At 45.2% G+C, this 17,701-nt stretch overlaps 1 protein-coding gene across 1 annotated transcript; it reads left to right on the top strand.

The window, feature by feature from the left end:
- Nucleotides 1-6,300: 6,300 nt before the first annotated feature.
- Nucleotides 6,301-17,497, top strand: LOC122534290 (paired box protein Pax-6-like). The gene is made up of 4 exons (XM_043664792.1): nt 6,301-6,787; nt 11,765-12,054; nt 15,888-15,972; nt 16,939-17,497. The coding sequence occupies exons 1-4, from the start codon at nt 6,715-6,717 to the stop codon at nt 17,400-17,402; spliced, it is 912 nt and encodes a 303-aa protein (XP_043520727.1). The 5' UTR covers nt 6,301-6,714; the 3' UTR covers nt 17,403-17,497.
- Nucleotides 17,498-17,701: the final 204 nt, after the last annotated feature.

Genomic DNA, 17,701 nt, shown 5'->3' with positions numbered 1-17,701 from the left:
AAAAGGAACCGGGGGTTAACCAAAAAAAAAAAAAAAAAAAAAGGAGAAAAAAAGAAAAAAAGAGAAAAGAAAATAAAAAGGAGGAAGAGAAGAAAAAGGAAAAAGAAGAAAAGAACAGGAGGGGAAAGAAGAAAGAAAAGGACAGAGAATAGTTTTGAAAAAGGACAATCTTGCTCCACAACGTCGAGTTTAAACGTTTGACGTTTAAATAAAATATGGACAAGAATAATTCGTATAAACATTACATTCATCGATATGGTTCATCGATGGTGAGTGAATTTGAAAACAATCTTCCACGCGACGACATCGCGTCGCGTGGCAAGTGAAATGAAATGTTGTTTGCTCGGGGAAAAAGTGAAATCCAGAGTAGTTTGCTTTAGCGAGGGATAAAGATTTGTAATTTATAAGCATCGAGGGGAATTTATCAACGAACGAAAGGATGAAGCGGATGGCAACGAGTGGAAGAGCGGCACGATAATTGTAAGATTAAACGTTCGAAACCACCGCGATTATTTCCTGCGTTCTCGTCCGGCTTCAATTCGATTCGAGCCACGTCGATTGCTTAAACATGCAGTCTTCGCCTCGTTTGTCTCGTAAAATTCAATGGTTCTCCGGTTCATTCGATGGCAACAATACGCGCGTGCCCCCGGGGGATAATAACTACGTCCTTGATACCGTGACTTCCCTTACAGAATCCACGTTAAACTCGTTCCCCCTTTTTCCTTAAAAAAGAAAGGACGCCGGCCAAATTAAGGCTCGTATTATCTCGTTGTTTTTACACGCTCCAATAAGCCGGACTGCGACACGAGCGCATAGATAAACGATTTTTCACCCCCCTCGGCTTCTGTTATCGCGATGAAAAGGAGCAAATTCGTCCGTCCATTCATCGTTGCAATTTCCGATGCCTTTTTAACATTGATTTAATATCCCCCCTGGCCCCTCTGCTGTCCCGTTCGTTGCCTTCTTTGTCATTAGCATCGATATCATTTCCCTGTTACGCGATATTAACGCATTTAACAACCACCGGGCGTTGTCGCGCTCCGTCAACCCCATGTCGCCGTCGTCACGACTCGAGTGCTTAATGAATTACATTGCTAGATTATCCACCGGCGATAATGCGACCGTGTTGTCCGATATTTTTCGAAGAGGGCACCTCGCAGTTTCCTCGAGCAGCGAAATCCCGTTGTACGATCATCAGTAACGATTCCGATAAAATTTTTTCTTTTCCTCTTCGGCTAATGAGTCGCAGTACACTTTCGAACGGTTCCCGACGGTTTTTCACCAATGTCAGTTGCCGATTCGATAAAGCGAAAATAAAAACGTGGAAGAAATAGAAGAAAATAAAGCGGCGTGGACGGGGCAGGGGGTGGAAAAAGGATAACGAAAGGAAAACTAGGAAATGAACGAGAACTGGAATCTCTTTTATATTCGGGCGAATTAAACTACCGGAACGATTCTCCTCCCCACTCCCTGCCGCCATTATTCGCCACGCTAATGAAATACAATGCTACCGCAGCGTGAAGCTGGTAGACAGAGAGGATCTCGCGATTTCTTCTCTTCCCTTTCTCTTTCTCTTTCTCTTTCCTGGAAGCTTTTTATTTTCTTTTTTTTTTTATTTTTCATTCGTTGGTTTGCTCGCGATCGAATTAGCCTTATTTCGTCGTCGTCCAGCAAATACACGAGGAGCGGGCGAGGGAGGAGGAGGAGGGTGGGATACGACCGAACTTTCGACACTCGAAGACGCGCGCCGGTTATAGGCGTCGGTAGTTCTTGCCAAGGGGCTGGCGTTTGATCTTCGAGCCGGTTCGTCGGGTCTATTGTGAATTGTATCTGCTTCCTTTACGCCCGATTCCATCCCCCTCTTCCACTGCCTCAACCCCGTGACGCGTACCGTCGCGCGCGCGGCAGAGAATCTCCTCTCTTTTGCAGATTTAATGTTGCCTATTGTAGAGCGTCGCCTCGCATGCCTTCCTCCTCTCTTTCCTGTCCCTTCCCAACCCCCCCTTTACTGCCGCTCTCCTTCTTTATTCGTCCCTTACCCACCCTTGCTTGGATTCATGATATAACAATTACACCCACGAGTTATCAGCTACTACTCTCTCTCTCTCTCTCTCTCTCTTTTTTTCTCTTTTTCTCTCCAAGCCTCGTATCAAAGGTACGTCTTTCGCTTTTTTTATCCTGGCCGTTTCAAGAGAAACGAAAACTCCCTCGTAGGAAACGTAGCCCGTTTTCGCAGGTTTCGATTTCATCTATTAACACACGCTCGCCGATGCAAAATTTTAACAACGGTTCGTTAGGATCCTCCCTTCGTAATTGACGTTTTCTAAGCCATCGAGATTTAATGTAATAAGTGTTTGCTTGTGCAAGTAACAAGTGTGACGATGAAGCAAATTTTAATAGGTGTCAGTAACTACAAGTGGCATTTGTCGAATCATTAATATTCTGAGTTAGGTGAAAGATCCCTGATCAAATTTTGGCTAGATCTCACTGCGTGAGAATGTACGAATATTTACGAAAATATGTCAAACGCTCAGAGTACAGTTACGATGTTTACAGCGAATTACAAATCTTCGCGTAGGTTCCATTTCATTGATCACGCAGTCTACTTGCCGCGAATAGTTTCCATATAAAAATTCTATTTCATCGCAAATTTGCTTTACACGCAATGTTATGAAACTCTCTTTCGAATTTTTTTTCATTTTCATCTCACATCGAGATCGCGGTGTACACAGGTGAATATACATTAACAGTGAACGGATTAGTACCGAGAGGAAATGTGTCTGTTATTGAACGACGTTAGTTCGAGAATTTGCTCGATGATTAATGTCGATTAACGAGAGAGATTATTTGTTTCTACGTTGAAAAAGCGACGAGGGTAGAAAGAGGATTTAAAGCGTTTTGAAATGTTCTTCGAGAAGGCTCGAGGAAAACGGTTCAACCCTGGGAATATCCGGATAAATGTTAATTAGTTTGCTCGAAATTTACCTGGCTCTGCCGGTTCCCTGCGGAATCGGGAACAGTTCGACATCAGGTCTGCAGGAATGCGCATCGTGCGTCATTTCATTGCCAACGTTTATTGTGTCACTGATCCGTCGCGGATCTGCTTGTTGTATTTATTGAAAAATTGTTCACTCATCATTTTTCGATATCTCATTCGACATCGCGGCCCTCCCCATTTAACTTTTTATACGCTATATACATATATACGAGCAGCGCAAACAAATAACAAAAACAGGTTCACTCGCATCAATTCGGAGGGAAATCGTTTCTACGCTATCGTACCTCCAGTGTTTCCGATTCGATTACGTCGTACAAATCAAAGTGACTAATAGACTGCGAATATTTATGCAAATTTCAATATTCCTCGAATGCAATTTGAAAAATAGGACTGTGGTTAGTTCTACTTGTTAAACAACACTAATGAGTATATTGAGCATTATGTGTATACGTACATTTGGCACGTATATTTTCTACATTCTACATCTACAACCTTTTAGACGTTTCATTTGGATAATCTTATCTGCTAACTGAGAAACGCAGGAAAATCGGCATACTCAATTATCTCTGTAAATACATCCTATACATACATCCGAAATGTTCACTGACCCACGGCAAAGACTTAACATCTGTATGGCATTAACAGTTTTCTACCATCCGCCTTGGGGATGATCCTATTTCCCTTCAGATCGTTCCCGAAGATACATCGACCGGTTTCGATCGTGTCGCTTAATTTTTCTTCTTTTTCTTTCAAACGTGACATTCAGCTCCGGACGAATATCTCATTAAAAGCATATGCATACTTAAACCTCCAATTACGACGCGATAATTATTTCATATTTATATATTGCATTGAAAATCATCGTTTCCCCGATCGAATTTTAACTCTAACCGTGGCTATACATTTTACACGCGCAAGATGAATTTTCCATCCTTTTTTCCCCTTTTTTTTTTTTTTTTTTTTTTTTTTAATATAACGTTCACGTGCATTGTCGATCTCCTCCCCTGCACCGAATAATCTGCTTTCGTATGTATGTAAAACCATGACGTCGTTTCTCGTCGACAAAGCGTTCTGTTTCCAAAATCATCCGTGTAAGAGGTATTTTTTTTTTTTTTTTTTTCGGCGATACGGTGCCGCGATATTCCTAAAAATCTGGTTTGTAGCGTGACGAAACGCGGAGCAGTGACCCAGGGCCAGGCCGCTTGCCCCTCTGCCAACGGTTTATTTGCATTATAAAGTCCACTATACAAAAGGGGAGGAACGGGGCGACACACTGTACACCCACACCTTTACGTGATTGACGGAAGATACTCCGTTTGGTTAAATAAATCCCGGAAATTTAATATTCGATCGGCGAATCGGCACACTCTCCTGTAACGATCAAATTTTTCCCTCGGATTGTATGGAATTTAACCGTTTAATTGCGCGACTTTGTTAAACGCACGAGTCCGTTAAATTCGTTTAACCGGGCTCTGCGTCGTCGGCCGCATGGCGATTGTATTTTGTAAAATTACACGCAAACGCGCCGGAGACAAACATTAAATTAAGAGAAACGAACTATTTCACCCCCCGGGCGTAAAAGATATTCGAACACTCGCCTCGTTTCTCATTTACCGTCCGATAAACCGTTTACGATCATCATCTTTATTGCGTTCCTGTAATGTTATCGTCCGAAAAATCACGTTAAAAGGTCGCTGAAAACGAAATGAAATTTGATTACGATTTTAATCCTTCTTTCTTTTTTTTTTTTCCTTATTAGCGGACGTTTAGTTGTTGAATCACTCTCTCGTAAATCCAGCGCGGCTGTTTGTGCATTGTACGGAAAATTTAAAGGCGCGTGAATGCATAAAATTGCACGCAATAAGTAAAAATATATGAAATGTACAAAGTGTCGTGTAACGATGTCTGGCGTATGAAATAGATCTCTGTCTGGATTCCATTTTTTTGTAAGTTGTATTTACACAAATAAGATAGTTTCCACAAACGTTCTCAGTTCGGTTAAAACAATTAATCCAATGATCGCATTTTCAAAATTTCTCGCAATCTGGGACGTTCAAAACGGCGTAAGTGCTTCTAAAATGGCATGAAAGTTCAGACTGTGACTTCCAGAGACAAGAGATCTACGAAAAGATCTATCGATCGCTTATTAACAACAGCCTTTGTTGTGTCTACGTTGAAGTAAAACGCAAATTTATGATTATCTGAACGACAGATCAGTTCGTTGAAACAATCGTTACTGCGTTAGCAACGATCTTTCAAAAATGGCCGAAACTCTTCACAGAGATTCTTCGAGCTAACAACAGACCTGTCCGTTGAGGATTACGGATAGTGGTTGCAAAGTGACACGGACGTTCAAGAACGGTCCTTGTTCTGGACCGTTCAAGAACCTGAACAATACCTAACAGATTAGATTAGTGATTTTAGTTAGGCTACGCCTGGAAAGGCGTTGTCTTAGAATAAGCAAGGATGATCGCTGGCAAATTTTTGAATAGTTTGTTCACGTGGCTGGGCCTGCCCTTGTTTCTCATCATTGCATTGAAAGGCCAAGGTGGGATTCCAATGTTTTCTCAGGTTGTCCGAGGCTTTCATCAAGAACTTTGTCCGTATCAACTAAAAGAAAGATTCGTTACGTTACACTGTCAAGTGATGATCGTGTTGATGATCGAACATGGAGAAAATCAAACGAAATTGAGTTTCTCCATGTTCGAATCTTCACTTCCCTTTCGAGGAAACACGATGGAGAAGGAACAAAGAAAAATTCGAAAACAAATCACTGAACACGCTTCCTCTTTCGGTCAGATAATTCACGCGGCTGGAGGAAGATTAATTCGCGATCGCGAAGGAATTTACGTAGATCCGAGGAACGCGGTAAATAATCCGACATTCTTCTTAAGACAGAGGAAGAAAATATCGTGGCGATGGATCGAAACCGAAAAGAAGGGAGAGAGGGAGAGAAGTGGATAAGAAAGACAGGCAAAGGGACGGACGTATAGGACGGGGGCAGGATGAAGGAAGACGGGCAGAGGGCGAGAGAGAATCGGATAGATGGAGGAAGATTCGAATAGGGAGGGGGTAGGAGAGGAGGTGGAAAAAAATCCGGGGATTTACGCGGAAAGGGCAAAATATTCCCCGCCCAGGTCTCATTCAACCTCCGAGTACGGGGTGGCTTTGGGTGAGAAGCGTGCGTCCCCATTGGCGGGGAGGCTAATATGGCGGTGTTAGGGGTTGCAAGGTGGGGCGCCTGTGTGCGATATTAAGGGCTGCTTTCATGTCGGACGAGCCAGTTCGTGGTGCGCCGTCGGTCGACGCATTTTCTTTCGGAAGTCAGAGAGAGAGTACGTGTGCGAACGAGTCGATCGCTCCTGTCGTTCTTTCTCTTTCCTTTTCCCCTTCGTCTATTTCTCTGTTTCCCCCCTGCGGCTCTTCGTCGATTCGTTCGGTTACATTTCACGCGCGCGCTTCCTTCCGCGCGACGTGTGTTCACGTTTCCTCTGGCTCGCGCCAAAAAGAACCTTCTCCGACGAAGCTCCATCTATCCGCGGGCCAGCAGCGGGAAATACGATTTTCGGACCATCGGGGCCACGAAAAGACCCCCTCCCCCTCCCCCCTGCCGCCGGTCATTAGTGAACTGTCTCGTGAACGAAAGTCGTCGCTTTTAGTTATCTTGCGACAGTGCTGGGAAAGGCGGAAAGCGACGCTGCCGTCCTGCAATAAGCATGGCGCAAACTTACAACCAAAAGAGGAACGTGTACAGCATCGACCAGATATTAGGACACGGCAAAGAGGATGGTAAGATCTTTATTTGTTCTCGCTACACGCTTCTCGAAACGACGATTAAAATTAGAATCAACGTCGTCGATCGTAGCTGCTCCAAGATCGTTAGATCGAAGTCGCGCGGGGCTCTCAAATTACTCTACACCGTACGCTTAATAAAAATCAAATTAATGTCTAATTAATGTCTCGTTTACTCGATCTTACCGTGTAATAACCGCGAGGTTAAAGACGAAACGATCGTGACCTGTTAGTTTCTATTTACCCACCGTAAAACACCCGCGCGCCTTCGATAAACTAGCCGAGCAATATTGCATTGTTATCTAGTATCTAATATCGTTAAGTAAACTAAGGTCTCATTTACCAACATTTTATTACTGTCGCATCGATCTGGCCGCGATTGCGATAAAAAATAAAAAAAAAAGTTTCCTTCTAACTAAAACAAAGTGGGTTATCTATCTTAACCCATCGCGAGACCGAGCATCAGATAGGCCGTACGTAATTGTATGGCAATTTAGCAAATGACCGATTCTACCGATTTTTAAAATCGTTTTACATCGATCGATCCGATCGATCGCCTGTACAGTTCACTGCCGTTTACTTACCTATCTCGCAATTTACGTCTAAATACGCAACGCGTTTATAGTTGGAAAATGGAAAAAAAAAATTTCCAGTTTCCTTAGCTTCGCCGCTTACGTTACGCGTACGTTACGTTAATTGCCGTGAGCGTAAAAAGGCTAATTAGGTCGAGGTTCGAATCTGTAGCGGGGATCAGCGGCTGATGTAAATTTACGACGTGACTTACAGCACGCGACGCGTCCCAAGCGCCGTTGCAAGCGTGTTGCACGCTTGTTTGCCAGCCTATTCTGCGCGAGAGCTGCCGCTGCGAACGCACGAACACGCAATTATTTCATTAAACTGTGTGCAACAATGGATTTCTCAAGAAAAAAACAACGATTACGTGCAATATCGGTAGTTCCCTTCTTCGCGCCACGTGTTGCCTTTGGCCGTTTCGCGATGAATTATGGCGTTTCTGTGCGGGCATGCCGCGCGTGCAACCGCTGCGCCACGGCACGACATCAAAAGACGCGTTTTAAAACGCGACGTAACGATTAACACGTTACAAAGAACGAGTTTTCACTTCTTCAATTATGAAAGTATAAAAGCGATTAGCGAGGCAAAGGCGAAGCACCCGGTAGCAGCCGCGCCGCGCCGCGCCGGCACGAGTCTTGGCGGAAAAATCGCTACGAACGGCAATTTTAAAAACCCGATCACAGCCGGCCAAAGTGATACGCCGTGGAAGATTAATGAACCTCGTAAGCGTAAAGCTACACTTATTAAATTTCCGCGAAGATACTCCGCGGTGCGGTGATTTTTTGCTCCGTAAAGGATTATCCGGACCAGTTTAGCGGTGAACGTATTACCGGTAAACCCTCTTAAGGATTTTATTAGATTTTCCAGCGTAAAGCCGGACCTTGTGTAATCCGTTCTAGCGAAATATATCTTGTTCAGGAAGAGACGGTGGTACGGAGGTTATCCTGCCCTGAACTCGTTACCTGCAACGTTTAGAGAATTACCGGATACAAAGGGGGAGACACGCCGTCTCCGTTCGCAGCGGATGGAATCTTTCTCCATTTTCCTCCGTGGATCGTCGTTAATTACCACCGTTTTCTGCTTCATCGAGTTTTCGTACACTCGCGAATTGGTTTACGCGCGTTATACGTACATACGTCTCGTGATACGTGCGAGCACACAAGTAGGAATACAGTCGATATGATCACTGTGTACTGGCTGGACCGATTATTGGCCGGTCCCGATTGTGGCCTGCAGAAATCAGGATGTGTTTGCGGATTTCGATCGTACAGTCGTCTAACATAATTAATGCGTCTGACAATAGCCATGTATCGAGTGTCCATTCATACGGTTCGCTGCGTATCACCTGCGGATCGACAAGTTCTGGTTCTCGATCGTTCGGATCTGGATCGGCATCGAGTGGTATTCGGAGAATAATCGGGGAATTTCGTTCCCTTTTAACCCGGTGATCGAAAAGAACGGAATTTTTCTATCTTCGTTTCGCTGGTTGGAAGAATATTAATCAAAGTTCAGGAAGCTTCCTAAAGTCCAGAGTCCGATCTTTCATAATTACTTAATCTCTTTCTGTACCCTATCTTCCACGTTTTTTATTCACAGACAGACGATATTTTTTCTCTGGCGAGAAACGTCCCGAAATTTCAATGCTTTAAATCTTCCGCACAATTTAATTTTCCCCCGGCGCTTTATTTTCTTCTTTCTCTCGTGTTTTCACTCGTAGACGTGATATTCTTTTTCTCACTCCTGAAATCCTGAAAGAAGATTCCACAGCTCAAACTTCCGTATTACTCCGAATATTTAGCGCAACGGCGGGCTTTTCTGTGAAAAAAAATCGAAAAACCAAAGGGACAAAATTCTCCAGAACTGCTATCGGTGAAAAAGACGGACCGAGGCATGTGGTCATCGTGGCACTGTAAATAAATCTTTAATTTCGCGCCGCGAACTGCCTTTTCGGGCAGCACCCTCTCTCCGGCGCAACCCCTATCGGCCGGTCGTAGATTTAATATAAAGCAGCAGAGAGTTAGGCATCAAGTGGGTGCCCCATTGTGCCCTAGCATGAAAACATAAAAATCTCTCTATTCACTGTGGATTATCCGTACGTTGTTTGCGTAAATGTTAGTGCGATTACATGCACACGCACGTATCACTTCTTTCTCTCCTTCTCGTGTTTTTATCTTTCTGTCTGCATAGAAAGAGAGAGGGGGGAGAGAGAGAAAGAGAGAGAGAGAGTGAGTGAGTGAGTGAGTGAGGAAGAGAGAGAGAAAGGGAATCGACATGCGTGCCAGTTCGAACGATTCGCTTCGTTCGCAATCTATCACAACTGCCGGTTATAGCGGCACCGAAAAGTAGGATTAACGTTATTACGCACGAGTAGTAAATGCGCGTCTAATTAGTTCAAGCAAACGTGTGTAAGGGGATGATGCAAGTGGCGCACGAGGGATGTGAGACAGATACATTGAAACTTGGCAAGTCAGCTCCGGGTGATCGTCATCGTGTTGTTATCTAATTTCATGACCGATGTCGACCCGTGTCGGCGAGATTAAAAGCGTCGCCTTGTCCAGTCGAAGTAGGAACGTAATGTTACGAATTAAATCAGACAACGCGCCGCTAATGAACTTAGAATTCCTAGAATTCATGCACGATTCTTGCATGCGATTCAAGCGCCGCTGTTAATAAAATTAATAAAATCCAACGACGAGACGCGAACAAGATTGCAGAGGAGACTTTCGCAAATCGCAAGTTACCCGATCGAGTTGGCTTTGCCACAAAATCGTGAGGCATCTCGCACAAGGGAGGACGAGCCTTCGCCAAGTGTGAGTCGATGTGATTCTTTCCAACAATCTTTCCTTCTCAGTAAACGACGGAGGTATCAGCCGCAGTGCCTCTGAAGCAATCGTAAGCATCTGTTCCACCTCCAAGTAGCGTGCAAGAAAAGGAAAAAAAGAAAAGAAAAACGTCATCTTTCGCATGCAGTTTGCTCTAATGAACTCTTTAAACTCGGTCGACGCCGATGCTCATAGAAAAGACGACACAAAGCAGACAGAAATAAAGAGAGAGAGAGAGAGAAAGAGAAAGAGAGAAAGAGAGGGGAAAAAGGCGACAGGGGCAATAAAAGTTAGATAGAGGGAGAAGGAAGGGTTAGAGAAACGATCGCGTGTGGTGCGCGTTCGCTACGTGCAAGGGGTTGCATCCTGAGGGGGTTTGAAACGCGGGGGGGGGGGCGGAGGGGCGGGAGGGGGCACCGGTGTACGACATGCACTCGTGATATTTGCTAATCACTGACGGCAACGGTTTTTAAGTACTATCGAGCGTGTACGTATAATGTACAGGCTCGCATCGATGCGTTATATTTCATATATAGGCGGATGTACAAAAAATGAAGCGCCGGGTGAGGCTTAAAATTGGCAAATCCGTCGATCGGACATGATCGGCGTATCGGGCGTATATCGGCGCCCAGTCGTTGCGCGGCTTAAAAATGAAATTGCACCCACACCGACCCCGCAGCATCTCCAACCCTTCTCTGCTTCTCTCTCTCTCTCTCTCTCTCTCTCCTCTCTCACCCACCCCCTCCCCCAGCACACACACATCCCCCTGGACCTGCCTCACTCCGCGCCACTGTTCACGCTACGCTCCTCGCTGTTCCTCGCCGGCTCTCTCTCTCTCTCTCTCTCTCTCTCTCTCTGTGTATCAACGGAACGTCAATTTCGTTTTGGCAGCGCGGACGATTTGGCTTAATCGCCCCGATCCTCTCTTCCGTTCAAGTATCGAAGAACCGCGCGATTTGATACGCGTATCTATCCGAACTTTAATACCGGTCCGTGGCCCTTTGGCGCTAGCAATTGGTGAATCTCTCGCTCCTTCTGCATCATAGTAGCGTGCACGTCGCGATGTATCCAGGAATATTGCTAACGATCGAACCCTTTCTTAATTAAACGTCGCGTGTTTTGACCTCTTGCGCCGGAATGACGTGCCACGCACGTCGAGAATCTTTTGTCCCAAAATTGCATTTTCTCAGTTTTAAGTATATTTAAGTATAATTTTAAGTATTATTTTAAATATTATTTAAGTATAACCCAGGCAAAACAAATAAAAAATTTATTACCCCTCGATAATTTCTGTCCAGTGACATCATACCGACGAGTTCGAAAGGAAAAGAAAGCGACGAATTATTGTATACGGTTCGGTCACTCGTTATGGTCCGCAATCTACTTGCCAGCGCAAGTGGTTAAAATATCAGCGAGGAAAGATACACAAAATGTTGCGTAAACGTATCGAGCGCAAGTTCGATTCTGGTCTTTTCAGTGTTGCACGATTACCATTTCTACGAATTGCAAAGTGAAAGAGAAAAGGAACGTCTCGTTGGCGAATTGTAAGCGTAATTAGTCTTTTCGTTGTTGTTTGCAGATCATGCGACGTCGTCCGATGCTATCGGTGATGCGGGAGACGGGGAACTCGGGCACTTAAGCGATCACCAGATAAACGATGCCCTGCACGATCCTTTGAATCTAGGGGAGTCGGACCGGTTAAACCTAGGAGAATCGGATCGGCCGCGCAAAGTTCGGAGGTCCCGCACTACATTCACCACGTACCAGCTGCACGAGCTCGAGAAGGCCTTTGGGAACACACAGTATCCAGATGTATTCACCAGAGAAGAACTCGCGATGAGGTTAGACCTGTCCGAGGCTAGGGTGCAGGTGAGTTCAATTACTTGATTGAAATCGATTGTTGCCTTCGTTCGTTGCTCGATAGCTTGACTTTTAATCCGAGAGGGACTCGTCTACGACGAATAAACATTTCCTAGCTGGATAGTTACTAGAATTATCGATGCAAACGTAGTTGTTATTAAAAATTCCACTTGCTGTTTCGTCTCGTAGATTTTTCTACCTCGACAGGATTCGTAATATAAAATTACGCAGAGATATCTCACATCCCAAATTAAATTTCTCAAGAGATTGAAATTCTGCGTGTGCAATTTTTAAATTAATCATTCCATGTCCGCGTTCTCGTGTTCACGTCGAACTTATCTCGCGATCGAAAGGGAAAAATTCCTTGAATATGCATTGACGTTGAAGGCAACGGCGTTAGCCAAGGTTCGATAAAATTGCGTTCTTACCGAAGATGCTGAGAACCGAGTTGTCTTCAGAACGACGTACGCGCCGCCGCAAGCTTTTCAAGCTTGATATTCGAACGCGAAAAGCCCCGTGAATGAGCTTCAACCTCGGCACGGGTCTCTCAACTAATTACACACTATTGTACCGAAAGTCTGCCGCTCCTCTTCGACGTCTGTAATTTGGCGAAAGACGCGCCAGACCATACTCGGTGCTACACGGATTAATTTCATACGAGCCAGTCGAACGGTAAAGAGCGTACGGGGTCGTAATCTGCTTTGAAATTATTTTCCAGCCGCGCCTTTTAACGGTCGGTGAGAGAGTACCAGCTGCACGTATTTTGACGTCGATGGAAAATGAAAGAACACAAAAAAAAAAAGAAAAAAGAAAAAAAGAAAAAGAGAAGAGTGAACGGAGAAAGAAACAAAAAAGAGTAGAACGAAGGAGAGTGAAAGAAGAAAAGAGCGAATAAAAAGAAAAAAAGGAGAAAACAAAACAAACGAGAGAATGATGGAAAGATATTTACACGAACAATCGCGATTTTCAAACGATAAACCAGTTTAATCAGTCGGAAGGTTCAATGAAACGCCGCGTCGATGCGATATTTTAATGCGCGTCGTTTCCTCGTGACGTTTGCAAAGTCGAGTCGATTAAATTTCGATCTAAAAAAAAGTCTAGTGGAAAACTGCTTGGTTCTCGATATCTCGATGCCTGTCGATAGTTTTTACGACACTCGTTCCCTTCGGAAGAAATCTTTTGACCGCGTTAATTCGATCACAGACCTCCCCCTCCCCCCGATAAATATCAGCCTCGGGGTACGGACTGACATTACCACTTAATCATCCGCGAAACGAGTCCGAATTACGTGACGTGGAATCGGTACACGACGACGTCGCCGACGATGGCGATGGCTGAAAGAGAGGGGTGAGGCCGGGGGTATTGACGGCGCTCCCATAAATTATGACTTTTCCATGGATGGAAATCGGTTACTCGATTAGCGTAACCATCCTGGCACCCTCGCTCGCACGCGCGACGAGGAGACTGAGCGGAATCTTTCTGATAGAGTGAGACAGTGAATCGAAGCGCGACGGAAGAAGGGGTTGATCACGAAAGAGGGAGGAAGAGAGTAAGAAAGAGCCGTGTGTACGTACGTATGTATATATACATATATATCTATATATCTATATATATGTATAGATATATATATATCTATATATATATATATATAGATATGTGTGTGTGTGTGTGTGTACGTGCGTGTATGTAGAGTATAGAGAAGGGTCGTGGATGGTGCCGTCGTCGAAGGGTGGCGTGCAGTTGAAAAGAGACAGAGAGCATTCCGATTGGCCCATTGTGGTACAGCCAAGCGACAATGCCGGCAATTGGCCGTCGCTCGACAAAACCGCTAAATGATCCGCCGCGGCGCAGTGGTGCCACGGCCACTTTATTTCAATCTAGGAAATCCTCCGCTACTCCTCCTCCCGCGCCGCCCTCAATTCCAGATGCGAAATTACCCATTTTTCGGTATTAATGGCCGGCCGATGTATCGTGTTCGATCGTCGATCGGCCAGCATGGTAATGGAATCGCGAATCGTTTCTCTGCCACCCACTTCCCCGGCTCCCCGCGCAACAGACGCCGCCAGACGCCACCATCCAGCCTTCTGGCTTTCGCTTTTTCGTCAAACCGTGTTTGCCTATCGATTCCAAGGGATCTTTTAATCGCAGCTCGAACAAAAGACATTCCCCCGTTTCGAAAAAGACGCGCAAAGTTTGCCGGTCGTGCCGTGAAATCTTTCGTAGCTGCGCTACGACTTCTCGTGTCAAATCTGTTCACTGTAACACGCAAAAGGAACGCCGTTTAATTTCTCATTAGGATCGCTAATTGACCATAAAAATTTCATTAGGTGTTCTAATCTGTTTTACGTTTCGGTTTTCAGTTGATAACGAGTTACATCATATTTATATTCGATTAAAAACAAATTAATTCTAACTTTCGTTCCTCGTCGAAGAACGAACCGTCTAACAGGTTGAACGACTCGTTTCCTTTCTTTCTTTCTTTTTTCTTTTCATGCCTATTGTCTCGAGGCACGAGATTAGAACGTCGCGTCGCCGGGGATAGATGAAAAAATTTCGAAGGACGTAGGAAAAATGTTGGCTCCCCGGCGCTTTCAACAAGTAAGAGAGAGCGTCGACAGGAAATTTGCGGCGGAGACGGCGGTGGAAACGTTACACCGAGATTGTACGGACCCGTGTAGACCGTGGGGTGGGATTCAAACTTTCGGGTTCGCGTTGGGTCGGTTAAACGACGCGCTGCAAGGTTTGCGAGCACTTAGGCGTTAGCGGGGTATTCAGGAGCGATTAAATAATTAACAGCAATTAGGCAATTGAATTTCCTTCCCCGGCCTCTCTCCCTCCCTCCTTCCTTCAGCTGAACGTTCCAAGTCACTTTCAAAACTTCCCTCAATTTCTAGCTACCACCAACGATATTCCCAATTTCTCTTTCGAAATATTTCCACGTTAAACTTCTCTCTCTCTCTCTCTCTCTCCTCATTTTCTTTCAATCCTCGTGTCTAATATCATTCGAGATAATTACATATTTCGAATCAAAGTCCCTGTTCGATCGTTCTTGAACTAGATCACGGGAGATCTTCGTACAGAAAAAATAGATTTCGAGTAGAAACGATAGCAAGTGTCAGAAGTGGCTGTATCGTCGGATAGGCAGCGGCGAACGTGGTCGGCTGAAAAGCACGGGGATTTTCCGCACAATGGAGACAGGATGTAAAATGTAATCTCTCCCTCGTTCTCTCCGTCTGTTTCTCGCGGGGTCTGCCAGTGGCCACGAAAAATCAGAGCAGCCCAGGCGGAAAGCGAAAGCATTTATATGGCAACGGGGCCAGGCGGTAACGGTGCGCCGGGGGTTTTCGAAGGGGCGGCGAGGTGCGAGGGCAGGGGTTGCTGCCACTCGGGGGTACGGAGGAAATCAGGATAATTGTTAACAATTAGCTTAATCAACCTCGAGAGCAAGCTTTTGTTGGCTGGTTCTGATACGGCCGGCTGGGGTTCTCATGCGTCGCTCGCGCGTATTTTCTTCCAAGAAATAATTCGATGGTTTTACGCCAGCCAGGCTGTCCCTTTGCCTTCGGCCAGGCACGTGAAAATTCAGTGGTAGCTATTTCCGAATAAAACATTCGAGCGAGAAAAATTCGCGTAGATTACAGTTTCGACGAGGTTTGCTCAATTCAAGATTTTAATTTTTGACAAGAATGTTTCATTCAGCTTTTCCGGTTTAAATTTCAAAAGATATTCATTTCTACGTAATAGTTGTTCCTTAAGTGGCAGTAAATGAGGCAATCGAATGAATTGTCAAAGAGAGCATTGCAAGTAACGAAATTTCAAACGGCGAAATTAAATGATTGCAGGTCTGGTTTCAAAATCGTCGTGCAAAGTGGCGCAAGAAGGAGAAGGTGCTCGGCAGAGATACCAGTTTCATGCATGAACAAAGTGGTAAGTTCTAAGAATCGTTTTCCGTTCGACTTTTTATTTCGTCGCGGATGGTCTGCCGATTTAATATGCGAGAAGAAGAGTCGCGAAACGGTAGATGCAATCAACGCCAATTACCCCTAATTCCAGTGTCGACCGTCGTAGTTACCACAAGCGAGAAAAGTGCTTGATCGTTTAATTTTTCACGAATGATCCGATCGGTCGTAATTACACGGCCAGCGATCTGAACGAGACAAATTTTTGTTTCTCTAAAAAACAGATCACCCTTGTCTACGATTGTCAAATTTTTTTTTGTTAGATTGTTAGATCTGTTCTGTCCGAAATCAACTGGCTGTTCAAGGTCAGGTAATTTCATTACGGTGTTTGGAAAATTTATAAAGTTTAGCGAATGTATATTCTAATAGATTCAAACAGATTAAACATTGAAGATTAGTTCGAATGTGGTTAATTCCATTTGCTAAAAATAGGATAGTGTCACATTCACTTAGTTCTGTTTCAACACACATACACACGTCTACTGACGACGAAACATTCTCACATTACTCGACGAAACGTTCAGTCTACCAGAATACGGTGCCTCCATAAAACATCATATACAGACCAACACAATTTCTTCCAGTCTCTTTTCCCAACGTCATTACAACCGAGCACCGCGTGGAAACGAAACGCAGCCGAAACGAAAAGAAAGATAGAACAAACGCCACGATCAGAACGCCAGTGCACCTAACGAACGGCCAATTGATTCTGGACAAACGATCGAACGAACAAAGACGCAGTTGGATCGCGAGATGCTAATTCTTTCCAGCGGCCAATGCGGAGCAACCCCCGCGGCGGTCGAAAAACAACTTTCGCAACCGAACTGAAATCCGTGGAAAAAAAAAAAGAAAGAAAAACAACAACAAAACAAAAAAAAAAAAAAAAAAAAAAAAAAAAAAAAAAAAAAAAAAAAAGAAAACGGTGTGATTGCAGGTGTCAACGAGCTGTCGCTTCACGCCCGCCTGCTTCAAACCGCCGGCGGTGTGCCAGGTGCGGATCCATCGGGAGGACCAACGGGCGCGTTTCCCTGGTTCATCCCGCCGGTGTTCCCACCGCCGTGGCCGGCAAGCGCGCCCAAGCTGCCCCCGTTGCACGCCATCCTGTCGCAGTACATCGGGCTACCCCTTCCGCAGAACCTGGCGTCCCTTAGCACGGTTCTGCCGGTCGGTTTGAACCCGGCCTCCACCCTCAATCACAACAACGTCAACGGGCACACGCTCGGAGGTCACATACCTGGACACCCGCTGAACCTTGGCGTGCAGAGCCTGCCGCAGAATCTCAGCTCGAAGCACGACAAGGAGGAGGACTCGGCCTCGTCCGACGACGAGATCAGGAGGCAGAGCGCGGAGGTGCTCAGAGTGAAGGCGGAGGAAGTTCTACGCAAGGTGGATAATTAACTGCGGAATGTGGGGTGATTTATCGGCGACGGTGATTCACGATGTACATAAATACAGATGAAGAGGATCGAGAGGGAAGGAGGCTGACGAACGAAGAGATACTAGTGTATACCGGATGCCTCGACTTCCCGACGATACGAATGGGAAGTGGAAATCAGTGGAGAACCGAGGCTTCGAAGCGAGAGACTCGAGGGAGTGGAACTCGAGGAATTTCGTTACGGTCATTCGCTTCGAACGAGACGAATAACGCTAGTCGTCCGTCGAGTCATTCGACAGAGACGTTCAATTCGAGTCGAGGA

Source organism: Frieseomelitta varia, unplaced genomic scaffold, assembly GCF_011392965.1.
Source record: "Frieseomelitta varia isolate USP_RPSP 00005682 unplaced genomic scaffold, Fvar_1.2 scaffold_582, whole genome shotgun sequence".
Taxonomy (NCBI): domain Eukaryota; kingdom Metazoa; phylum Arthropoda; class Insecta; order Hymenoptera; family Apidae; genus Frieseomelitta; species Frieseomelitta varia.
This window is presented reverse-complemented; position numbering and strand designations above follow the sequence as displayed.